The sequence below is a fragment of the Mixophyes fleayi genome, chromosome 3, assembly GCF_038048845.1.
Source record: "Mixophyes fleayi isolate aMixFle1 chromosome 3, aMixFle1.hap1, whole genome shotgun sequence".
NCBI lineage: Eukaryota > Metazoa > Chordata > Amphibia > Anura > Limnodynastidae > Mixophyes > Mixophyes fleayi.
This window is the reverse complement of record NC_134404.1, coordinates 289,900,108-289,927,198: the sequence shown is the minus strand read 5'-3', so window position 1 is coordinate 289,927,198 and position 27,091 is coordinate 289,900,108. Positions and strand designations below refer to the sequence as shown.

General features: G+C 42.2%; 1 protein-coding gene across 2 annotated transcripts in view; it reads left to right on the top strand.

The window, feature by feature from the left end:
* The window catches only part of PYGB (glycogen phosphorylase B), a 64,724-nt gene extending 48,885 nt beyond the window's left edge, over positions 1–15,839 (top strand). For both annotated transcript variants that reach the window (XM_075203774.1, XM_075203773.1), the window contains exons 7-20: positions 402–484; positions 580–723; positions 1,136–1,228; positions 3,317–3,463; positions 4,094–4,257; positions 4,670–4,784; positions 5,127–5,228; positions 6,694–6,841; positions 7,589–7,647; positions 9,928–10,069; positions 12,048–12,255; positions 13,070–13,204; positions 14,413–14,479; positions 14,584–15,839. In XM_075203774.1, coding sequence (XP_075059875.1) covers positions 402–484; positions 580–723; positions 1,136–1,228; positions 3,317–3,463; positions 4,094–4,257; positions 4,670–4,784; positions 5,127–5,228; positions 6,694–6,841; positions 7,589–7,647; positions 9,928–10,069; positions 12,048–12,255; positions 13,070–13,204; positions 14,413–14,479; positions 14,584–14,736 — 1,760 coding nt within the window. In that variant the 3' untranslated portion in view covers positions 14,737–15,839. The remainder of the gene's footprint in view (positions 1–401; positions 485–579; positions 724–1,135; positions 1,229–3,316; positions 3,464–4,093; positions 4,258–4,669; positions 4,785–5,126; positions 5,229–6,693; positions 6,842–7,588; positions 7,648–9,927; positions 10,070–12,047; positions 12,256–13,069; positions 13,205–14,412; positions 14,480–14,583) is intronic.
* Positions 15,840–27,091: the final 11,252 nt, after the last annotated feature.

Here is a 27,091-nt window from a genome sequence, read left to right as displayed (position 1 = left end):
CAAATGACCTTGTTTGTTTTTCTCCTTATGTTGACAGTTGTGTAATATGTGTGGAAGTGTATAATGATAAATAACACAAGTCTTCTTAGCCACTTGAAAAACGGACAGTGGGAGTTTGCCTGTATTAATCATTGAAGTTATGGTTACTAGCTTTTGAAAGAAGCTTAAATTGCAGCAGTTTAGCAAGAAAAGTACAAGAGATGTATCTTCGAGGCACTATAAATGAAATTATAAAGAAATGCTTGGTTTAAATGCTGCATACATACTGTTGTGTTATGAAATAAGTTTATTACCTTATCAATGATAAAAAATATGCAAAGCATTGTGAATATATAATCCATAATCCATAAATGAGATATACGTTTTCCCCTTAATAACATTTGACTCCCTCTCTGTTACAGTTAATGTTGGTGATTACATAGAGGCTGTGTTGGATAGAAATCTGGCTGAAAATATCTCCCGGGTTCTGTATCCCAATGACAATGTAAGTCATAGCTCTTTATGAGCAGCCCGTCTTATTGTAAGCTGAGTGGCCTGGAATTGAATACAGATAATGTAACATGTGCTTCCTCCCTGCAGTTCTTTGAAGGTAAGGAGTTGCGGCTCAAGCAGGAATACTTTGTGGTAGCTGCCACTCTGCAGGACATCATCAGGCGATTCAAGTCTTCCAAGTTTGGATGCCGAGACCCAGTTAGAACTTGCTTCGATACATTCCCAGATAAGGTAAATTATTGTCTATATACAGTAATGTGACTGTTCGTTTTACCTTATCATTTATTACCAAACAATAATCTATCTAGAAGTAGATTACATATTCAAAATACACTCCTTCTTAAACACACTGTTGCAACATAGAGAAGCACCATCCTTCTAAGCAATAATTGTTTCTCTAATGGACAGGACAGAATGCTGGACAGATCTCTTTAAACAAAAACACATTAGCTATTTCAGTAATATTATATAGCTCAGTAGTACACAAGCTTTCATATACAGTAATGTGGATTTGATGACATTGTCAGTTGCAGTTGTGGTGAAGAGCAGTTTACATTTGACTGCTTCCAAACTTACTTACAGACTGTACACATTGGCTAGTTTTCAGCACTGTAACTTTTCTGACTAAATGTGTGTTCTGCAGGTTGCCATACAGCTGAATGACACTCATCCTGCACTTGCCATTCCTGAGCTCATGAGGATTCTAGTCGATTTGGAAAACATGGATTGGGACAGGGTAAGACACAATCAGTATGATGGAGGCTGGTATACTAGTGGTCCATGCTTGTTCTCACTTCCTTGTGGAACTCTTCTTAGAAGTATTCTTAGGCATGTATGAGCTGCAGGATTCAGATCTCCCCACAGATGTTTAATAGTATTCCAAACTGGAGACTGTGAAGACCATTCAAAAACCTTAGTCTTTCATTCCCGTACTTGGATGATTTTGATGCTTTGGATATGAAGCTGAGATGCCCAACCTCTTTACAGCTTCAGTGTGTTCACAGACTGGGTAGGTCATTAGCTTCTAGGTCATACTTCCCACTCTCCCAGAATGGGTCTCCTGGGACAGCAGCCATTCTCCTGCATCCTGCTCACTTAACAGTGAAGTGGACTAGACCACAGTCCTCATGATTCAGGGTGAATTGCGTCATTTCCCCCCCCCCCCCCCCCACACCCTCGTGTTAAAATGCTGCGTTTATGTCATGAGGGCGGGTGAAAATGATGCGATTCACCCTGACCCCTTCCGTCCTCACATTTCTCCTCCCCTCCAGGGTCGCCCGGAGGCGAAGAATGAAAAGTAGGTAAGTTAGTTCTAGTTTAGGTGTCTCCACTCTTCCTTTCACCTGGGTAATATTTCCTATTACACTAGTTATCACGAAATCCCAAAGCATCATAGTTACTCATGTTTAATGGTTGGCAAGGTGATCTTTCCTTGTAATGCTTCACCTGTTTTTCTCCAAGGATATCTCTTGTGGTTGTGGCCAAATGGATATTTTTGCTTTCATCAGTCCACAGCACTGCTCTGAATATTCTCTTATCTAATTAGTGGTTTGTGATGAGGTCATAGGAAATATTTCCTTCTGACAAGTCTTCTATGCAGATCATTTTTGTGTGCAAGTAAATGCTGTACTGTGAACCTGTGTACTAGTACTCCAGTGTCAGCTAATCCTTTATGTGGTTCCTTTGCACTATGTGGGGTTCTGCTTTGCAATCTACAAACAGTTCTACCAGAGATTTTTCTGGGTCTTCCAGATCTTGTCCTGACTTCAATAGTTCCCCTTAACTTTCTTCTTAATGATATTTCTGACAGTAGATATCTCAAGTTGGAAGCATTTACATATGTTTTTATTCAAACATTTCAGGATGGGCGTTAAGACCAAACTTTATTGATTTGTAGTGAAAAATGCATAATAAAAAAGGATAAGGGATAAAAAAACGAAAACTAACATGTAAGTTGATCAGGGAGCCCACACATTAGCATAATTAAGATTTGAAGATAAAGTGTGTATTAGTGTTTTATATTATTGCTAATACACACAATGGACCTGAGTCCTGGAAATGTTGCATACATGTCTGAGAGACTTCTGGCTAGATTTACTAAGCTGTGGGTTTGAAAAAGTGGGGATGTTGCCTATAGCAACCAATCAGATTCTAGGTGTCATTTTGTAGAAAGTACTAAATAAATGACAGCTAGAATCTGAATGGTTGCTATAGGCAACATCCCCACTTTTTCAAACCCGCAGCTTAGTAAATCTAGCCCTTCATCTTTCCTCCTAGTATGACAGATCTCTAGTTGGTTTGGTCAGGAGTCACATATATATATGTATGTATGTATGTATGTATGTGTGTATATATATATATATATATATATATATATATATATATATATATATATATATATATATATATATATATAGTTAGACCCATGACTTGCTGGTGCTCCCCCCACTCAGTGACCACAATGTCCTGCACAGACTGTTTGACCTGTATTTGCCCTGTTGGGGGTAACAGGTGGATATTTCGTACAGTCTTTGTTGGTGCTGTTGAAATATATCCCTTTAATCTATTACTATTACATTGACTGACTGACGCTAACCTACAGCAAGACTGAGCTCTCTACATTATATACTTGAAGACCACTTAACCTGAAACACAAGTCTGAGCTTTTCTTAAGAGTCACAAATATATTTTCACAATTATGGAGAGTTTATGAGACATGAAGTAAAATATTTGTTAGTAGGTAATAAATATATCTGTGATTTCTTCCTGCGTACTAACCCTGGGCATGGCGCTCTGTAACAATACAATGTGCTCCTGCCCCCAGGCCTGGGACGTAACAAAGAGGACTTGTGCGTACACCAATCACACCGTGCTGCCCGAGGCTCTGGAGCGCTGGCCGGTTCATCTATTTGAGAAGCTGCTGCCCCGCCATCTGGAGATTATCTTTGCAATCAACCAGAAACACCTGGATGTAAGAGCTCACATTCTGTACATGTATCAGTAGGGTGGGGGTTCTTCCCTATCTGTATTCACTACAGCTATGACTAGAGTTTGTTCTGTAAGAAAATGCATTGTATTTCCCTATTTTAGGCCGGTCACCCACTGGTGTTGCATTTGTATCATAAAACGCATGTGTAAACCATATGTGAAAACGAATATAAATGCTATGCGTCTGCACATGCATTTAATATACATCCAACTGTAGTTTATCTAGATGCGTTCACATGCGCCCAGATGCATGCAGCATGTAGATTTTCCTTTCTGTTCAATGGCCCATTCATGGGGCTAAGTTTATCGAGCTGGGGGTTTGAAAAGGGGAGATGTTGCCTATAGCAACCATTCGGATTCTATCTGTCATTTATTTAGTACATTCTACAAAATGACAGCTAGACTGTTAATGGTTTGCTATAGGCAACATTTCCAGTTTTCAAACCCTCAGCTTGATAAATTTACCCCATGAAGTCACCTTGCTAAAGTGAAAACCATCCCAGGCTAGACTGGTCACACTATTTCAAGAAAATCTGCAATGTGGACTTGTATCATTCCGTTCAAATTAACATCAGACCTGTGTGTCACTGTGTGCTTTCCTATACATTTTCAGGAAGTGGCAGCCATGTATCCAGGGGATATGGATCGTATGCGCAGGATGTCCATCATTGAAGAAGGAGATTGTAAAAGAATAAATATGGCTCATTTATGTGTAATCGGTTCTCATGCTGTCAATGGCGTGGCGAGGATCCACTCAGAGATAGTGAAGAACTCCGTGTGAGTACTTGTAGGATGAGCAGACACCTCACCATTTAGATTATTAATGGGGTTTTTATGCAACGTCGTAGTTGGCCATAGACTGAGGAGGTCGCAATAATCACTGGATGACTCAAATGAACTATAGAGCGTCCGCTAAGGATGCCTGGGTAATAACTGGAGCTGTGTTCTCAGCTCACAAGACTGTTACTTCCGGTTACACCTTAAATCTATCATTGTATTTGTAGCATAAAATGCTTTCAATTAATCATACAAACCATAGATTCCTTACTGACAGAAAGAAACATGTCTGTTTTTTGAATCTTTTATGTTCTTAAGATTAATTTCTGATTTTTAACATATTGTCAGGTCATTGTGAAGCTTGTGTTCTATCTGCCAGCAGGTCTTAATTTGATTTTTTATTTATTTACAGCTTTAAGGATTTCTACGAACAAGAACCAAATAAATTTCAGAACAAGACGAATGGCATCACTCCAAGGCGATGGCTAATGCTGTGCAACCCAGGCCTATCTGATATTATTGCTGAGGTAAAATGTGATGCTGCAGCCCCCTGGTGGAGGGAGTGTCAATGTACATTAACCAAACAAAGATTCACTTATACATAAGGCTACAGCTATTTTAATAGGCTTTATCATTATAAAAAATACACATACAATTTTTCTTCTAATGTATATACAAGCATAGTGACATAATTTACTAAAGTTTATTGGCTGATTTACTGTGGGAGCACTAGAGCGATGTTTGTAATGAACATTTTATACACAACACCTCCATCTGTAACTAGAGTGTTTTATGTATCCACTGATTTACCAATAAGTATTTCTGTTTGTCTCGTAGCTGAGTGTGTTTTATTTTTTCTCACTATGCAGAGAATTGGGGAAGACTTTGTGACTGACCTGAGCCAGCTGAAGAAACTGTTGGCTTTTGTAGATAATGAGAGCTTTGTGCATGACATAGCTAAAGTCAAGCAGGTAAATGTGCTTTGTACGACTGCAGATGGATATTCTTCTCGTGGGTTCATTCAGGTCTCTTACAGCATGTAGAGGAAGGACTTGGCCTTGGTTAGATTTCCATAGATATAGACTGGTATGTGTCAGTTTTGCAGCCATATGCAGCTCCCCTGCGGGCCAAGGTCAAGCAGCTGTGGCGGCATTATCATTTGCTACTCTTTGTACGAGCACTGCACAGTTACACTTAGGATGTCCTCTTATGGTACCACTGATATAGACAGTATCGCTCACCAGCTCACTTTAAATTAGTATTTCCCAGCTTACTATAATACGAGTTCAGCACTGTCCAGAGAGGCACAGCTTTCAAACACTCACTGACACCAAGCAATTTTCTTATAAGAAAGCGTGTTTAGCTTGGTGCCTGGTCTACTACAGTAAGTGTAGACCACCGATGAACACAAGACTGTAACTGTCCTTATGGAGTTAAAGGAAATTGTACAATGGAAATTTGCTAGCAGAGCATAGTAACATAGTAACATAGTTGATGAGGTTGAAAAAAGACACCAGTCCATCAAGTTCAACCTATTTTGGATCTCCTGCGATCCTGCACTTATATTTGAAATTAATCCAGAGTAGGCAACCGCCCATCTGTTTCAATTTTGAAAATCCCCCCAGACTCAATATTGCAATCCAATTTTTTACCCTATATCCACTACTATCCTTTATTTTAAATTAACGGTCGTATCTCTGGATACACCTTTCCGCTAAAAATTTGTCTAACCCTTTCTTAAACATATCTATTGAATCTGCCATCACAACCTTCCCTGGCAATGAATTCCATATCTTGACTGCCCTTACTGTAAAGAACCCCTTCCTTTGCTGGTTGTGAAATTTCCTCTCCTCTAACCTTAGGGGATGACCACGTGTCCTGTGTATGGCCCTTGGGGTAAAAAGTTCCCATGAAAGCTCTCTGTATTGACCCCTAATGTATTTGTACATAGTAATCATATCTCCCCTTAGACGCCTCTTTTCTAAAGTAAACCTGCCTAAACTGGCTAACCTTTCCTCATAACTTAATGACTCCATACCCTTTATCAATTTTGTCGCCCTTCTCTGAACCCTTTCTAGTTCCAAATTATCTTTTTTATAGAGTGGTGCCCAGAACTGTACTGCATATTCAAGATGAGGTCTTACCAACGATTTATACAGTGGCAAAATTACACTGTCTTCCCTTGCATCTATGCCCCTTTTTATGCATGCCAATACTTTGTTTGCCCTTGCAGCTGCTGCTTGACATTGAGCACTATTGCTAAGTCTACTGTCTACGAGCACTCCCAAATGATGAGAATAATTGGAGAGCAACGGGCTGTCTAGCTGGTCAGATACTAATACAAGTTACAGTCATAAGGGATTGTGGGAACCAGCACCGGACGCAGTGCACAGCTTGCTTGTCCTCTAATACCTTTTCTGTTTTTTTCCATGTCAGGAGAACAAACTGAAGTTTGCTGCTTACTTGGAGAATGAATACAAAGTTAAAATTAACCCTTCTTCCTTGTTTGACTTACAAGTCAAAAGAATCCATGAATATAAAAGGCAAATCCTAAATTGTTTACACATCATTACCCTGTACAACCGTAAGTATCCTACGATCAGCTAGCGCAGGCCTGGCCAACCTGTGGCTCTGCAGGTGTTGTGAAACTACAAGTCCCAGCATACCTTGCCAGCTATCGGCTGGCTATCTGCTGGCAAAGCATGATGGGGCTTGTAGTTTCACAAACTCCTGTAGAGCCACAGGTTATCCAGAGTAACCCTTTATGGCCATAGGGGGATTACGGTCTACCAGGGAACTCGTGGTGAACTGAGCCACTGGATCTGTTCTCAGCTGTCACATAAAAGTGGCACTGGCACAACGGACCTATCTCATCCATTTTGTGACCTACATTTACATTGCTGAGAATGCTGCCTATCAATTCACTAGGAACCGGTACCTCATGGTAAAAGTCAGGCAGTGCCTCATATATGTCGCTGGTTCCTAGCAACTGACAGGCTACATACTGCTTCAGCCCACAAAATGGAGGCCTCCACCCTACAAAATGGAGGCCTCCACCCTGTGTATACCTCACTTCTAAGCTTTGATGTAACAATAAATACCAGGTTCTCATAGTTCCCACTTTCTAGTGGTGTAAAAATAAATGTACTGCTCTTCAGAGATTGAATTATTGCTGATAATAATTTCATAGTCAAAATAACAATGTCACATTGGCCAATGTATATTTCAGAATGCCATATGTCTTTGTTTTTTTATCACAAGTGTGTGTGTTTTATTATAATGTTTTTTATAACGTATAATATTATTTTTTAACACACTGCCAATTTTCTAGGGATAAAGAAAGATCCGTCCAAAATATTTGTGCCAAGAACAGTTATGATTGGCGGAAAGGTACAGTATTATTATTATTATTTATTATTAATTTTTATTTATAGGGCGCCACAAAGTATCCTTAGCACCGTACAAGGACAAACAATGGCACAGTACAAGGTGAAACAGCACAGTACAAGTAACAGTAAGCACTATAACTCTGGGGGCTCAGTCACAGCAAGAAAGAGAGGGAGGGGAAAAGTGAGTACAGGCAGGTAACTATGGCCCAAGAGGGTGGGCACGGATGACAGGTAAAGAGTCACTGAGGGGAGCGGAGAGAAGCGAGAGGAGACAGAGGGCAGAGGGTTGGAGAGGAGGTGAACTGAGTAGCTGGAGAGCGCAGTTAAAAGTGATGGAAACAGGAGGTAGGAGAGCCCTGCTCAAAGGAGCGTACAATCTAAAGGGAGGGGAAGACAGACAGGCACATGGATGAGACGGAGACGGAAGGGGAAGAAGGGATGAGAAAGAGAGGAGGCCGACCAGTGGGAATTTAGGCATGAGACTGGAAGGCTTTTAGGAAAAGGTGGGTTTTTAATGTTCGTTTGAAAGAGGACAGATTAGGGGAAGTTCTGATGGAGCGGGGGAGCTTGTTCCAATGGAGGGGAGCGGCGCGGGAGAAGTCTTGAATACGTGCGTGAGAGGAGGTAATCAGGGGGGAAAAGAGGCGACGATCGTTGGACGATCGCAGAGGGCGGGAGGGAGTGTGAATAGAGATAAGGTTAGAGATGTAGGGAGCAGTGGAGTTGGTGAGGGCCTTGTAAGTGAGAGTGAGGAGCTTGAAAAGGATTCTGTAGGGGAAGGGGAGCCAGTGAAGGGCTTGGTAGAGTGGGGAGACAGAGGTGGAACGGCGAGAGAGGAAAATAAGCCTAGCAGCGGCGTTAAGTACAGATCTAAGGGGAGCGAGATGAGAGAGGGGGAGGCCAATAAGAAGAAGGTTGCAGTAGTCCAAGCGGGAGATAATCAGAGAGTGGACGAGAGATTTGGTGGCATCCTGGGAGAGGAAGGGCCGAATGCGGGCAATGTTGCGAAGCTGGAAACGGCAGGATTTGGCGAGAGAATGAATGTGAGGGGCAAAGGAGAGAGAGGAGTCGAGGATGACACCTAGGCAGCGGTGTTGGGGAACAGGGGAGATAGAGGAGTTGTCAACAGTGATAGAGAGGTCAGAGGGAAAGGAGGTATGAGAGGGAGGAAAGACAATGAGTTCAGTTTTAGCAAGATTGAGTTTAAGAAATCTAGAGGACATCCAGGAGGAGATGGCAGAGAGGCATGCGGATACCCTGGAGAGAAGGGAGGGAGAGAGATCAGGAGAAGAATGGTAGAGTTGGGTGTCATCAGCATAAAGGTGGTACTTGAGGCCGAAGGAGCTGATGAGTGCACCCAGAGAAGAGGTGTATAGTGAGAATAGTAAGGGTCCAAGGACAGAGCCCTGAGGGACCCCGACTGGAAGGGTGGAAGAGGGGGAGAGAGACTCAGAGGTGGAAACTGAGAAGGAACGGTCAGCAAGGTAAGAGTTGAACCAGGAGAGGACAGTACCGGAGAGGCCAATGGACTGGAGGGTGTGAAGCAGGAGGGGGTGGTCAACGATGTCAAAGGCCGCTAAGAGGTCGAGGAGAATCAGGAGGGAGTAGTGGCCCATGGCTTTAGCCGAGAGGAGATCATTCGTAACTTGAGCCAGGGCAGTTTCAGTGGAATGGAGGGGGCGGAAGCCTGATTGGAGAGGGTCAAGAAGGGAGTGTTCAGAGAGGTAGGTGGAGAGACGGTTGCAGACAAGTCTCTTGAGTATTTTGGAGGCAAAGGGGAGAAGGGAAATGGGGCTGTAATTAGAGAGTGAGGTGGGGTCAAGGTTGGGTTTCTTGAGAATGGGTGAGACGAGAGCATGTTTAAAGGCGGAGGGGAAGATGCCGGTGGAGAGGGACAGGTTAAAGAGGTGAGCGAGGTGGGAGCAGGTGCCGGCGGACAGGGAGCGAAGAAGGTGAGAAGGGATAGGGTCCTGGGGGCAGGTAGAAGGGGGGGAAGAAGAAATGAGAGAGTGGACTTCCTCTCCCGAGGTAGGGCGGAAGGAGAGAAGGAGTTGGTAGGGGGGGGAGAGTGGAGGGGGGAGGATGGGCGAGAGGGGGGGAGGCAAACAGTATGCAACTATTCTTTTCTGTTCAGTAATCAATATACATTGCTGGGTGAAAATATTATGTGGTTTATATGAAGAAATAAAATTAGTGAAACCATCATAGAACACATTTCTGTTTAAAATAATGGTCGTGTTAATCTAATAATGTGATTTAACTGTTGTCTATTGCTTTGCAGGCAGCTCCTGGGTATCATATGGCAAAAATGATAATCAAATTGATTACATCTGTTGCAAATATTGTGAACAATGATCCAATGGTCGGGGATAGACTGAAGGTTATATACTTAGAGAACTATCGTGTGTCTATGGCAGAGAAAGGTAGGTTGTCCTGTGTTCTTTTGTTTCTTCAGGCTGCTCAAATTAATGGGCTATCACAACCTATGATATATCTCTATAGATAAAGACTGTCCTTTTTTTTTTTAGAAAGACCTCTCTCTGTCTCGATAGATATATATACTCTATATGGACAAAAGTATTTGGACACTTCACCATTACACCAACAGGGACTGTAATGACAACATTGTATTCAAATACATATACTTTAATATGAAGTTGGTCTCCCTTTTGCAGCGATAACAGCTTCCACTCTTCTTGGAAGGCTTTCCACAAGAAAGGAGTATTTCTGTGGGAATTTGTGCCCATTCATTCTGTAGAGCATTTATGAGGTCAGGCACTGATGTTGAACGAGAAGGCCTGGCTCGCAATCTCCGTTCCAGTTCATCCCAAAGGTGTTCGGTGGGGTTGAGGTCAGGGATCTGTGCGGGTCAGTCAAGTTCTTTCACACCGAGCTCATCAAACCATGTCTTTGTAGTCCTTGCTTTGTGCACTGGGGCACAGTCATGTTGGAATAGAAAAGGGCCTTCCCCAAACTGTTGCCACAAAGTTGGAAGCCTAGCATTGTATAAAATGACTTGGTATGCTGAAGCATTAAGATTGCCCTTCACTGGAGATAAGGGGCCCAGAGCCGTAAGTTGGAATTCTAGAGCCTGGGGCGAGAAAGACAAATGCCGCCCCCCTAGCCCTAAATTTTAACCTAAAATATTCCTAAATTGCGCCCCCCCTCAGCGTTGCGCCCTGGTCGGTCGCCCCTGTCGCACAGCCCTAGTTACGGCCCTGAAGGGGCCTAACCCAAACCCTGAAAACAGCCCCACACCATTATCCCTCCTCCACCAAACTTCACAGTTGACAAAATGCAGTCAGGCAGGTAACGTTCTCCCGGCATCCGCCAAATCCAGACTCACCCATCTGACTACCAAACAGAGAAGCGTGATTCGTCACTCCACAGAACACGTTTCCACTGCTCCACAGTCCAGCTTTACACCACTCCATCCGACACTTGGCATTGGTGTTGGTGATGTGAAACTTTAATGCAGCTACTCAGCCATGGAAACCCATTCCATTAAGCTCCTGCCGCATAGTTTTTGTGCTTACATTAATGCCAGTGGAAGCTTGGAACTCTTTGGCTTCTGAATCAGCAGAGCGTTGGTAAATTCTACACACCATGCACCTTAGCAGTCATTGACCCCACACTGTGATTTTACGTGGTCTTCCGCTTCATGGCTGAGTTGCTGTTGTTCCTAAATGCTTCCACTTTCTAATAATATCATTTACAGTTGACAGTCAAATATCCAGCAGGGATGAAATGTCACAAACCATCTTATGGCAAAGATGGCATCCTATCACATTACCATGTTAGACGTCACTGAGCTCAGAATGACCCATTTTGTATCACAAATATTTGCAAATGGAGACTGCATGGCTAGGTGCTTGATTTTATAGATCTCTGGAAAGGGGTCTAATTGAAACACCTCAATTCAATAATAAATGTGTATGTGTGGTTTGTGCGCGTACGTGCATGTGTGCGTGTTGATAATGTTGCATACAAGGCTGAGAGATTTCATCTTTCCCTAGTATGACATCACAGACTTGGAGTTGGTTTGGTCAGGAGTCATATATATATATATATATATATGTGTGTGTGACTTACTAGGGAAAGATGAAATCTCTCAGACATGTATGCAACATTTTGCCAAGTGCTGTGGAATGACAAATCCCAGGGCGTGATGGGACTTGTACCTTATCAGGCTGCCTAGGCCTGGTTTAGTCCTCTCCATTGCTATTCTGACATAAAGGCTCCAGCACTATATTGTGTTACAACATGTACAACAGTTACAACAGTTAGACCCATGACTTGCTGGTGCTCCCCCCACTCAGTGACCACAATCTCCTGCACAGACTGTTTGACCTGTATTTGCCCTGTTGGTTGCTTACTATTGTTTCCTCTTGTGTTTTGTAGTGATTCCTGCTGCTGACCTATCTCAGCAGATCTCCACAGCAGGCACTGAGGCTTCTGGTACTGGGAACATGAAGTTTATGCTGAATGGAGCTCTTACCATTGGTACAATGGATGGTGCTAATGTGGAAATGGCAGAGGAGGCAGGCGAGGAAAACCTGTTTATCTTTGGCATGAGAGTGGAGGATGTGGAAGCTCTGGACAAGAAGGGGTGTGTATCTCCGCACCTGTCATGGAGGAGCTATTGTGTGGCCTGAACCAATATCTATTAGAAGGCTGGAAGCGGTACAATCACTAGGGCACAAACACTTCTCTTTGTGAATTGAAAAGATTTTTTGGGTATTGTTTAAAGCCACAAAATGGCTTCTCTGTCACTCTGTGTAGGCAGGGGTGCACTTTAAGGCTGGTATTGCTGAGATGTGTTTGAGATCTCATTGCAAAGATTTCAATGAATATTTCTTAAAGGTTGTGTGCAATGTATCTTGTCTAACCTGTCCAAAAATGTTCATACAGCTTGTCTAGTATAATACCTTTTATTAAAATGATACTGATTTACTTGTAATCAAATGTAACAGTGTTCCAAGATTACGCATTAAGTTGTGTGTAAGATAATGTATCATTTATATTGACAAAGACTATTGGTGCTGTTGCTGTTACTGTCTATGTAGTGCATAGACAGTAATAGTAGTCTATCAAGTTTTATTTCAGACAAAATGGCCTAAACATGGTAGCTTCTACAATGTCTTGTATCTGTGTGCACAGAGAGATTCAGTTAAGTTAACTGCTTGTTTAAGGTATTATTAGCCTTACAAATGTATAGTTTATATTTTCCCTTATTTTCCCTTTATGTATGAGCACTGAAGCTCAAACATCTCTAATTTCCATTGAATTTTCGTCACTCCCTTTCAGTTTATTGAAAGAGAGTGACCAACATGCTCAGTGACCGTATTATGAGGTCTATACATTCAACTCATCCTGATATTGCCGTGTCTATGTAAATAATGCTTGTATCTTCTCCTTTGTAGGTACAACGCTAAAGAATACTATGATAAGATCCCAGAGCTGCGCGAAGTGATTGATCAGATCAGAGATGGAAGCTTTTCTCCCAGAGAACCAGATCTGTTCAAGGATATTGTCAATATGCTGATGAACCACGACAGGTAAGGGATGATGGACGTAACGCCTACTCCAGGAGCAAGATGTATATTTTATTCTGCTGGTTTATTCCTCCAAAAAAATGCCAACACATTTTAGTCTGGTGCAGTACTCACGTGTGTTATTTGCCTTTTTATTGCATCATTTATCTTACTCAATCTTACTATGTGTGTATAAGGATAAAACAGCAATAAACACACATACACACCCAAGGCCAGGACTTCTATCATAACTCATTATGTGAATATTCTGTGGCAGTGATGGGCAGCCTGATACACTTCATGGGTGGCGTGGGTAACATTCTAACCTTCAGATGGGCCGCATACTGTTATCCCTGTTTGCGTCCCGGCTGTCATAGCAACAGCCGTAACGTCACTTCCGGTTCCTAGGTCCCGGCCGTCACCATGGCAGCGGCCGGGATGCTCTCGCTGACATTCCTGCGTCTCAGCATTAGAGAAAGCCGGGCGTCGGCCGGGCACAGGGGCTGATTAATTTAATATCTATGGACAGTCTCAGGTGGCTGCTTATTATGTCCCAGCACCTCTGTAGTCTTGGTATTTAAGGCAGGGAGGGCTTAACCTCCCTGCCGGTTATAGCGTCTCAGTTCTTGATTAGCTAACCTGCTCCTGTCTGTTACTCTGATTTCTGGATTGATTACCGTGTATGACCCTTTGGCTTGTTTTCCTGGATTTGATTGTTTGCTCATGGCCCTGACCTTTGCCTGTGGCCCGGATACCCCTGTTTACTGCCGGCCCTGACCTTTGCCTGTACCTCACTACGCTGTCTGCTTCAGTCCGTGGACTTCGGCCTATTCCTGACCACCCGTACCTCCTGTCCTCATCTCCTACGCTGTGCGGCGGAGTTACTCATAAAGTTGCACTACATTGAGATTAAGACCTGTGAGCATAACTAGTCTCTATGGAAAAGGCGGCTGCTAAAGGTGAAAACCTCTGCTCCTACAGTTCTGTATGTTTATGATAACTACCGCTAGCCTAACACATACTACATTTAATCAAAGCAATAGACGCATATCAGAGGTTCACCTGAAGCCCAGGGGTCGCCTGTTGCCCATCACTGTTTTAGTGTCTTTTACAGTTAAGCTAAAATGAAATCTGATAGGGTGAATGATGTTACTTTAGATTAAACATATTACTTTATACGGTGTCTTATTTTCCTCACTGTGTATTCACCTAAATCTATTTTCCTTTTAAAGGTTTAAGGTGTTTGCAGACTATGAAGCATATATTAAATGCCAAGGCAAAGTGGACCAATTATACATGGTAAGGTAGAAAGATTTAGCTAATCATTTCACAATCGTTCAATGGAAAATATCAGACCATATTCTGTATACGATGTGACGTATGTATCGATATTTCTTTTGCAGAACCTCAGGGAATGGACCAAGAAAGTTATCAAGAACATTGCCTGCTCTGGCAAGTTCTCTAGCGACAGGACAATTAGTGAATATGCCACTGAAATCTGGGGGGTGGAACCGTCAGCCGTGAAGATCCCTCCACCCAATATACCCAGGGAATAGATCCTAGGAGATGCATGTGCTCACTGTCCTCCGCTGGTAGTTTGGTTGGCTCAGGATTAGTGCTTTGTCCACCAGTTGTGATAGCTTTCCCATCAGAGCATAGTCCTGTGTTTGGGAAAAATCCTGATTGTGTTGTTCTACACCAACTCTCTGCAGTTAACCGCTCATTAGTATAACCTGGTATTTATTCTAAACTAGAACTGGCCTCCTAACTAGGTCAGAGGCCTTATGGCAATAAGCAAGTGCTGAGGTCATTTTCAAATCATTGGCTTTGCTTCCATATTGTAAGATATAGTGGAGCAGTGGCTATCCCCATCTCAACAATTTTCTTTTATAGGTAACATAGAAAAAGTCACTTTCATCGGCTGCTGGGCGTAGGTTAATTGTGATTCAATAATGAACAACATACTTGTAATTCACTAAAACACAATTAAATATAGCTAGCATATGTACTACAGTTTTCTTTTGTTCTTTAAGAACAAATACATCTCTAGGAAGCACCGGTGGGCCAGCCTCACCGATTGTATTTCATTTACCTATAGTAATACGGTTTTATTATAACATTTTGGTCAAATAGCAGTAACTGTTTTTAACTTTTGTTTAAGAGTTTTAGTATGAGAACACAGTGTCTCAGAGGTGTTAGGGAAGGTTTAGGTTAGTACATGGCTTTTTCACATAGAACATGTACTCGTGAACAACACTACCCAAAAGCACAGAGGGTATTTAGCCTTGCACCTTGCAAGGTAAAACGTCCTCAGCGGTGGAATGGTGCATTTAGTATATATAAGCCATTGGCAGAAGCCCTACGCTGAGTAAGAGTATGAGACTATAATGGTAGCACAGTTTATTAAGGATTTACTCTTATTGCAGCTTAGTTTTAGGTGTCAACACGCACAGAGAAAGCAGTTTCCGATGCTGCTGTCGTCCATCTGTGAGAATGTGTCATTCGTATCTGTGCTCGCCGCACCACCTCCGGGGATGAGCAGGCTTTGTGTGACGCATTGTATTTCATGTGTTGTCTTTGTAAAGACGCTGATGTTTTAGCATTTGTGTGTGATTCCAAAGTACTGTATTTCTAACTAAAGATTTGCACGTTAACTCCACCTTCCTGCTTGTGGGACTCATCTTTTAATAAACCTAGTACCTACCTTCAGTGTGCTGAATGCAATTCTGTATGGGAGATACTGGCAGTTCTAGTACTCAGTGTATTATTATTTTATTATTATTATTATTGTACAATTATTACAGTTATACAAATCTCTGGGTTTACTTACAGACAGTGGTTGCTGCCTTAGCAAACATTTGCTCTCATTGTCTGTCTAGCACAAGATTGGTCACAACTAATTCACTGATTGGTTATTACTTGGGTCACTTCATACTTGCACGTTGTTATAAGGTAACCTCCTATAAATTCTGGTGTACATTGATTTATATATAAATATATATATATATATATATATATATATATATATATATATATATATTACAAAGATCATAAGATTAGCAATAATGTTGAAAACCATTAGCTAAGCATGTAATTGCAAAGTATCATTGAAACCAAAGATGAACAGTGCAGATCTTATTCCCAGTCACGGTCGAGACATTTGTATTATTTGGGTACTACTGGGTATGTAGGTATCCCTTTTTGGTCATGTAGTAAGGAGAGTGGATGTGAAGAATCCTATCATTTATAATTGTCACTGTAAAGGTTTTTTAAATCAAACAAAAAACTAACCTTATGCCTCTCGCATGTTTCTGTTGAATTACAACTACCAGCATCATCTGCTTGCTGCTGCTTTCAGAGAATGCTAGAAGTTGTAGTTCAAGGCTGGATAATGTTGGCTGACATAATTACATACAATAACAATGGGAATTTTTACAGAATATATATATATATATATATATATATATATATATATATATATATATATATATATATGTGTATACATATGTACATATACACACACGCACACATACTTTGTTTTGCAGGGCACAGGCAATGCACTGGTGGATACGCGTATTGCTTATATATAGTGGAACATAAAATTTGAGCTGCTTGCTGCAAATGAAGTGTTATTTTTAAGTTGACCACAAAAGGAGACCAGAATTAGAGCAATGTATAGAGTAGTAGCATCAACTGAGATGAATCATATTGTACCCTCTTGCTCTATGAGGTATTGCACAACACTCCACTTACTAGGCTGTGAAGGTATGAGCAGATGGAGGTTTTATTCGCTTTATAAATGCCCTTGATTATTGTTTTTTAAAGGTTTTTTTTGTCCCCTTACATCATGTCCACTACTGAGGAAAATGAGGCAGTCTGTGTGTTGTAAAAATGCTCAGAGGCTTATGAACATTTAAATATTAATAATAAATAAAAATATATATATATAATTTCTTTAAATACATAGAGGGATATCATATGGGCATGTTTAAATCGTCAAAGCATGTAAGATACACTGAAACCGAACAGAAATCGGTCGGTAAACCAGAAATGTCTGATGTGAATTTGAAGAGGTAAATAACATGAATGAATCTGAATGTTCATCCCCCATTCTGCACCGGGCCACTCATCCAGTACCAAACGTCTGCATTTCTGTTTTTCCTATATCCATTACTCTCATTGTAATGGGGACACACTCTCTGGCAGAGCAGGGCTCCCTCACAGGACACTTCTGACATAATGGTTATTCAGTCATAGAAGCTCCGCCATGCTTTCTTTTGGCTGCAAAAATGCAGAAAAACATCTACTCCAAGTAGTCTGCAGCCAGGTTACAATGTGAAGCGACACACCCCTAGCAGCCTTTCCACACAAAGGACAATTTTTGCGTCGTCTACTTCAAGCTGCAAGAAGTAAGTAAAATGTACCAGTCACCCACTCAGTTTAATGCAGCCTGTAGATTGGAAGTGCAGCCTCCACTGTCACCTTTTGTCATGTTAAACATGTCCTGTTCCTGCATTATCATAACTATATTGGTACAGAACACAACATGTCTTCGCGGTATTAGTGGTGGATCCACTTTATATTTATTAAAGATGAATAAGGTTACCTGGGTGGAATGATATATCCATGTGTTTGTGTTACTGAATAACTGTAGTAAAGCAAAGGACATACACTATAGAAAAAATAGTCTATTTCTCTTTCATCCGGTCTGGGGGACACTGCTTACCATGGGGTTGTGGAGGGGAGCTTGGGAGTTGGCACCTAACTAGTTAAACTTTAGTACTGCTGACAGACCCCTCCCCTCTACAATCCCCCTGCCTCATCCTGTTCAGTTTTTTTTTAGGTGCCCAGGAGTTGGGCAGTGTTATTTAGTGCTAGTGTTATTTTAATAACTTTTATTTCTATTCTTTGTGTATTTCATTTCTTTTTAGGTGGCAGCGCTGGAGTGTGTTCTACTATAGAGAACACACTCACAGCTGAGCAGCGCAGGCATTCCCCTGTCAGATGAGAGCCAGCGGCTCTCACTGACAGGGACATGGAAGAATGGATGCCAGATTAAGGAGTGAACAAGCAGTCTCACGGACCGGTCACTCCTCCAGCCTCCCCGTTAACCGGCGCTGCCATGACAGGCATAGAGCGCCGGTTATCGGATATTCAGGATGTCGGTGGCCATTTTTTTTTTTTTAATCACCGGGCTCCGTCGACAGTGGAGGAGGAAGGGGGCTATACCAAGATTCCCCCCTCATACATAGGGGGGGGGGGCTTCAGGTATCTCGCTGCGGAGACCTCTATCTTAGAGGTCTCCATTAATCTGCCACAAGCTATCCGTTTTTTCTATTTTTTACAAAGAAGAAATGCTGCAGGGACAGCATTACAGAAGGGGGGGAGCTAAAGCATATAGTTCCCCCCTCCCTTCAGAGAGAGAGAGAGTTGGTCTTTCCCAGCCTTCTGGCGCCAAGAGAAGCCCGGGAAGAGTGGACAGACCTGAGGGAGCAAGCACAGGATACTGCTGTTGGACTTCTCCCCTTTGTGGCCTTGGGCTAAGTATCTGTTTTGTCGTGCACAACTGGGCTAGTAAGGGTTTACATTATAGTCTCCCTACTTGCCTATACATACATATACATATATATTGTGTTTAAAAATTTTACAAGTACAACTTTTATTAACAAGATTAGTTGATTACTTGTTATTCACTCTGTTCTCTCCCTGCATTACTCTCTCTCTATCTCTCCACTACAGTTAATGAACTATTTAATCTGTGTGTTTGGTGTGCTTTCCTTTATTAATATGTCAGATAAGGGAAAGGGCCCTATGGCAAAATATTTCACATGTTCAAAATGTCATGTAAAATTACCTTGTGGGCAAAAGGACCCTTTGGCGCTCTGCATGCGAAGCAGGGGTTCCCACTGCGCATACCCAGCAGGTTTCAGCCCCACCGACGGAGGAACCGGCCTGGGTGACCTCCCTGACACAGTCGGTTTCCTCCTTAGCTCAGATGGTTTTTCAGTCAAATCAGTTGCTAACTACTGTAGCATTTTTCGGTGGCTAATAATGCTAACCCACAGTCAGACCTCCCAGCTTCCTCAGGTTCGAGTGGATCGGGTTTGCCAGGACCTTCCTCATTACAGCCTGACCCGGCCCCTGTTCTTACAGAACCGGCATGGTCTACAGCTTTTTTAAAGGGTTTGAACAAGCTTAACCAGTTGCTTGATTCCTCTTAATACCCCGCCTGCTAAAAGAAAGAGACCTAGATCAGTAAATCCCCTTATGGTGCTATCAGACTCTGAAGAAGGCTATGAGGAAGAGGGGGAAATTTATTCGGATCCTGACCAATTACACCTATTGGAACAGGAAGACAATCCCAAAAGCCAATTTGTTAATGATTTGGTTTTAGCGGTCAGACAGGCGTTGGACCTCCCAGAGCCGGAGGATCTTACCCCCAGAGACAGAAGTCTCTTTAAGAAGGATAAGAGAAAGGCCAGCCATTTTCCCCCTTCTGCTGAGCTTAGGGTTATTGCTGAAGGGGCATGGAAACAGCCTGAAAGAAGGTTTTCTATTCCTAGGAGATTCTCCTCCCTGTATCCATACAGGAGGAAGAGGTGGTTCACTGGGAGACTATTCCTAAAGTAGATATCCCTATTGCCCGCTTGGCAAAGCATGTCTCACAAACAATTTTACCTCTAGGCAATGGACTCCCATCTAGCCCACAAACTGTAACTGCAGAACGAAGCTTCACCATAGGAATCCCAGCAGAATGGGCAACCCCGATGTCAAGGAAGTTGCCTGCAGCTCCACTATCAATGAAGGCCGACAGGGCCACGGAACTGGCACCGAAAGCGATTTGTGCAGGCATAAGGACAGAATTCTTTCGGGAAACAATTTGGAAACCTAAGTGGACCTTTCCCAGACATGCTCCTTTTTCAGGTTTATATGGACAAGAGCAGGAGAAGTGGCCTTTATTGCCACAATAAAGACATAGACCTTGCGACCGTCTCTTGTCTCTTTCCTCAGGAGGGAGGCGATACACCCCTGACTGCGTAGGCTTCTCAACATCCGTGGAAGTCGGAGTAAATGTAGATGAAAAAGAAGTTGACTTTCTCAGTCCTCCTCTCCTTGAGTCTTTTGTCACTTTTAATAGCGAGCTGCATAAGACTCTCCAATGAGGAGGGGGATGGATACTGGACAAGTGAATCCTTTATCTCCTGTGACAGTCCTAGGCGAAATTGGCAACGCAATGCTGGGTCATTCCACTCACTGTCAGGCGACCTTCTGCGGAATTCAGCGCAGTAGTCTTCTGGCAGACGCTGGCCTTGTTTTAAGGCCCGTAGATCAGCCTCAGCAGAGGCAACCCGATCTGGATCATCGTAGAGGAGACCTAACGTGTTGAAGAAGGCTTCCAATGATTGCACGATAGGACTCGACTGTGGTAGGGTGAAGGCCCAGGACTGGAGGTCACCCTGCAGGAGGGAGATGACAATTCCAACTCTCTGCTGTTCTGAACCAGAAGATAGAGGTTTCAGCCGAAAATAGAGCTTGCAGCTTTCCTTAAAGTTCCGGAACAGGGCTCTGTCTCCGGAGAACCGGTCCGGCAAGTTCAACTTGGGTTCATTGGTGGAACCGGAAATGGCTAGTGTAGTCCGGGGGTCCTTCTCTTGGGCGGACAAACACTGGGACAGTTCCCGGATCATCTGGTACAAGGTCTCAACATGACCCGCCAGGGCTTGCAAAGGAGACGATTGGGTTCCGCTTTCTTCCATCCTAACTTCGTCTCCGGAACGTCTGTATTGTGGCCGGTTATAATGTTAGGAACCCCTCTAGCCGGTACAGCACAACCCGGAGTCTGCTCTGCCAGTCAGGTGTTCACTGGAGCCCCTAGTGGTGGGGACAGACTTGGCCGCAGACCAGCAGAGGGTCGTGAAGTGTGTACCGACTAGGGAGAACCCAGGAAAGCGGAGTAAGTCCAGGCAAGGGTCGAGGGCCGGCAGCAGACAGGGAAACGAATACACAATCCGGGGTCAAGGGTCACAGGCACGATAGCTAGGTCCAGATACAGGCAAGGAGGTCAGGGTCACAAGATACACAGGCAGGGTCCAAATCCGGGCAAGGGGTCATACACAGGTAATCAGTCCAACAGGTTTTCACCAATACAAGGCAGGAGCAAGTTAAGCTAACAGGCAAACTGGACGCTATAACCGGCAGGGAGGCTAAGCCCTCCCTGCCTTATATACAGACTTTGGCCAATCAGGGCTTAGCCCTGCAATACATCACAACCCATGCCCCTGACATTAATTAGCCCGCAGGCTATCCTAGCGCATGTGCCCGGCTGGCTCACTTGCTGGGGCGCACCGCTTGTCACACTGGGCGTCCGGCCGTTACCTTGGCAACGGTCGGGCCCGAGAACCGGAAGCGACGCCCCGGTCATCATGGAGACGGCCGGGAAGTTCACTAGAACCAGGAAGTGAGTCGCGGCGGTGCGCGAGGCAGCCGCGGCTCCTGACACTCCAATAAGAAATTCATATTAGACCTACTATAAGTGGTACCCGACCCTCCTATGTTCCATAGAGTTTTTAGATCAGCCTCCCAATGTGTCGGGGAGACTGGTAACACTGGCTCCTTTTCCATGTCCAGTGGAACTGCCCAAGATTTCAGCTTTATGGTAGGACATATGCTTATTAAGTGCCTCATCCCAAAGGATCCTTGGTCCTTCTGGTTGGGCAGCCAATAGAAGGAATTGACAAAGATGCAGATAAACTGGTTATCCAAATTATAAATGCAGCTAAATGTTAAGTGGAAAGTCATAGGAAACAGGAGCACTGAGACACCACCCCTGCCTCTAACACCAAAATCTGGCACATGGCAGCAATGCAAGAGATTATGGCTTATCCCAACAACTCTCACAAATATATCTGGATCTAGAAACTTGTTTTATCTAATAGAGCTACTTACCAGACCTTTTCCTATAAATGTATAGAGGCGTACCTGTTTGTACCCACAATCACGCTGCAGCTTCTACCACCAGTGAGCTCTATATCTTCCCAATATCTCCACCCCTACTCCAATCCCCCTACACACCCATTTTACAAGATTTTCATTATATCTCTTTATTATAAACTTTGTTGTTCAACACCAATTTCCAGTTTTATTGTTTTAATACACTTTTTACATGCAACGTGTGTTGAATTGTGTACATGTTACCACTTTGAACTGATATACTTTTTGTTTTTGTACATTGGAAATGAAAATACAGATTAAAGAACAGACAACAAAATGAGTATTTGATAGGCAAAGAAGGTTATTTCTTTATTTGTACGCTGAACATTTGAGCTTTGTAAATTTGATCTCTAAATCTCTAAACAGATAAATATCAAAAATCAACAAAACTTGTTCATGCTTCTCAAAAGTTGTACATTAAAAATAGTAAATACTTTTCTAAACTGTATTTTTAGTTTTCAATATCAGCAGCAAACATGGAATGTAAAATAACCATTAAAAAGACCTAGAGTTCACAGGGATCATTTAACAAGGAGTGCTTATGGGATTTTGATTTCTCAATAAAATACACAGCAGGTCTGCTTGGGACATCTTACAGATTTTCATCAGAACATGAAAGCATCTTACTACTTGGTCACTAACCATTTTGCAGACAGGTGTATAAAAACAAACATCTGATTTACCATGATATTCTACTAAGAATAATAAGGTTCTGTGTAGTGGTCAGTATTTTTGTACAGTATAGAGCTGCCACAACCAATATTCATTTCTCACCAATATTTGGGGATTGACAATGTAGGTTTAATATGGAAATATGCACAACTAGAAAGCAGGAAAAATTGTTAAACAAATAACCCGGATATATTAATAAGAACCCTGTACATCTAACAGCATTGCTCCGATGTCACAGTACAAGAAGTGTAAACAACCCTAACACTATTTTAAAATGTACCAATTGTTTACACACAATATTCATGAGAATGCAGGTGGTCAATTCACTAGGAGCCAGTAACGTTGTGCCTCAGTGACGTCACTGTTTCTCAGTGAGGTTAAACATTCTTTCTGAAATTTGTACCAAGATGATTTGCTTTGTGATGTGTAGTAAATAGAGCAAGCTCTGTGTTTGCTGTGGATGTGAGGAAATCCAGCAAGCAGCATATATGGACACAGCTGCTCACAACCATAGACGGTTATGGGGTCACCAGAACCAATAGGTTCCATCCTCATACATTTTAAACTCTAGTATGATTTTAGCACCAGTGGGTAACTGGCTTTATGGCTTTAGTGCCCCAATTGTAGTGAAATGTATAACGTCATCATTGTTGTAACTAAAATAAACTGCCTGCCAAGTTCTGTTGTAGAGAATAGGTAAGAGCCCCGATACACTGGATGCAATCTCCAGCACTAAAGTAGATTGGCTGAAAACAGCTTTTATTTACGCTTATTGTCCTACTACCATAAAGCAACATAACAGGCCATATCAATTAGCAGATCATATTATGAATGGAATGAAAAAATGTGTAGTTCTCAACTTGGTTCTCTCCAGCAAAGACTACCTAATGGCTCGCTCACACCTCTTTACACATTCATAAATGCAGGAAAAGCACATTATAAATAGGACAAGCAAGAGTCATTAGTGCAGCTTCCAATATTGCTTTTTAGAACGGAGCACAAGCCATTTCTCACTACATTACAATATAATGGTAAAAGCATAAGACATAAAAAAGCGCAATAACACATCATTAAAGCGCATGTTCTTTTTCATACGTTTTGTACCTATTTTCCATGTGCATATCTGTGATCAATTCCTAAATGTTTAATTTAGCAATATCTGGAGAGACGGATTGTATACTGTAATGTACATGTTGTACAGCAGGCATGCTAATCTGAAATAACTATAGAGTGAGTAGAACTCCGCAATGGCCACAGCAGATTTAAGTATTTGTTACCATTTATTTATATAGCATAACATTTTATTTAGCACTGTACAATCAAAGCATCTTTATTAATTCACAGCATTCGTATGTTACAACGAGATTTATCTACCGCAGTCACATGAACGAGCACACTCACATATGGCTCAAGTTACCAGTACGTTTCTGTAATCTTGGCGGAGTGGTCCCATACCTACTGTACAAACATTATAGCAGGCAGAGCAAGTCTCTATCGGCTGTTAACTATAATAAACATAAATGAAAAATATGGCTGTCGTGTCTTATATTGATAGATCTGCATATCCTGTTCATAGAGAGTATAATATTGTGTTTTGCTGAAAGGAAGAAGCCCCGTTCTGTGTACGCCGGATTTTCTGAAATAAAATGGAGCTCATCCACCTGCAGCATGGCTCATTTTGTATATTGTTGCCTGACATTCCTATTCACGGTCTTAAATAATTATGACATTAGCAGCTATGCATGCTACAGCAGACTGTCCTCCTTCCCATGTTGCTGTGATACCTTTAGTAAACAGATTAGCAGTAAGCATTCATCTACATAAAGCATAATTGTAGTTTTCTTTGCTATTTCTGTATGCAGTACAATACAACTCACTTTAAGATCTAAGTTGTTCTATGTTAACCAACCTTTATAAATACCCATTTTCAGCGGATTACATGTATGAATAGCTGCCTCTTATAGGGAGATTTACAATAAGGGTGGGTGGGGGTTATTATTTGAAACCTTATCAGACTGCTGCGGGTATGAAAAGAATGACCTCTGCTCTGCCGGAGACCTGTACTAGCTTTCTGTGGATGTTCTGTTATATACATATATACCAGAGGCGCCCACTGCAGATTCTGCACAATGGAACCGTGTTGTCTAAACGCCGTTCTCCTGATACAGGTGTCCCAATTCGTCATACTTTTACAATAAGCCAAGTAGCTACACTCAGTTCCATAAATATGTATATTTTACCTAATGGAGATGTGGTTGTCTGCAAAGTTCTGTAGTATTAAATAAGGCGTTGTAGAAGGCTGTGAGTTCCAGTTACTGTCATTTCCAAGGGGTTTTATACAGGACACCTGAAACAATTACACAGGATAGAAACAACCTAAACGTATGCTTATTGTTCTATTGGGTCATATTGTTAAAAAATAAATTCAAAATATCAGGGCATACTTCCAGTTTGAATATGGAACTTAAACTCAGGCTTATGAAATCAAACATTTATCTGTATTATGGAATGGGGTGTGGAACCTGGGTGGTGCATTGCTGAGGTCCTTGTACCTACGGACCCCATAGCAGTCCCACCCCCATACCCCTGTGGTAATTCCGCCACTGCTATGGAGTTAGGGTCAGAGATCATTATCCTTATCTCCTGCTTTTCCAGAATGTCCTCACAATCTGTACCCAATCAGATCAAAATGTTCACAGCAACACAGATTATTTCAGATCAATGTGCTTATGCGAGTGGGAGGTGGTGATCTGTCCACTTGTATGATTATGTTAGTGAAGACAGGGCTGCATGTGCCAGGGCCAGTGGCGTGATGTGAGGAGGGGAGTGGAGGAAAGCAGGAAGCTACAGACAGAGTTGATAGTGAAAGGAGCAGGGTCCCCATCAGTACAGAATAGTGACATGAGACTCCTATCAAACTGGTGCAGGAGGGTTGTTGCGTCATACGCGCCTTTATTTGAACAAAGGTCATACATCTAGCTAGTTCCTGTAAAGGTGTCAGATTTAGGTCTTTCCAGCATGGTAGTAGTGTAACAACAAATTCCTGTTCCTAAATAAGTAGCTTCGCGACTACTCTACTTTGTAATTTTCAAAACTATCCCTGGCTTCATAACATTTCCATGTTCTCACCTATATAAACCTTTGCACAAAGTTATATCAGGCTTGTATCACACACATGAACACCCTACTCTTCAGCTTGTATCATCTGTTTGATAAACAGATGCTAAATATTTACAACCATGAGACAATAACTTTGACCAATCCATAAAACTCTGCCCCTTGCCAGATGAAGTAAACCTGATAAGCATATTATATCACTCATATTGTTAGGTTAGTCTCATTGCAAACACCAAAGCCTACTTTGATTGTTGCAATGAACAGCGGGGGCGGGGCTTAATGACACGATTAAGCCCCACCCCCGATATTCAATGACGTGAAATGTCGGCATTTTTTTTAGGATCCGGGAGAGTAGGCAAGTATAGATTACATTATAAAATGATAAATTCACGTTATGTATAGCCCAGCTCTTCTACAGCAAGGGGGTGGTAGGCTGTTGGGTCAGGGGGTTGGAATACACTTTGGGATTATTACTGGATTGTATATATTTAAATTAACCTATATTATATGCCTATCTGGCATCTCTAGACTCTACAATTAGAAGTGCTGACAAGATATAAAGAAATGCTGGATTTGCATTATTTTGCAGATAGAAACTTTCCTGAGACAGATGCTAGTGCAATTGGGGACTTCCCCATGGACTACGGCACATTCATGACATATATGGACATTTCAGGACATAGTTATACCTGCTTACGCCTATTCCTATATAAATTTAGTAACAATTTCTTAATTTAAACGTAAAATAGAAATACGGCAGCAGTTCTAGAGCAGATACACACGTGGTTATATTAGATCTGAGGTATGTTTCATTCAAGCTGCAGGCAATCAAAATAAGCATGTGTGTACCCACTGAAATAGTTCCATCCAACTGTATTTAACAACACGATCCCTGACATTGGTCACAATATGACATATTAGCCTGCTGTGTAGAGAAACTAAAAAGCATAACACAAATTGAAATGCATTAATAAAAGTCTGTATGGAACAGGAGTTTGTTGCTGTCTTTTGTTTCCGTCTTTCAGGAGGCAAATGTCAAAAACCAGCTGTGGTAGGCAACCGAATAAACATCAGGAGCCACTTGGGAGGCTGCCTAACCTTCAAAAGAGCCACACACTATCTGCAACCTCA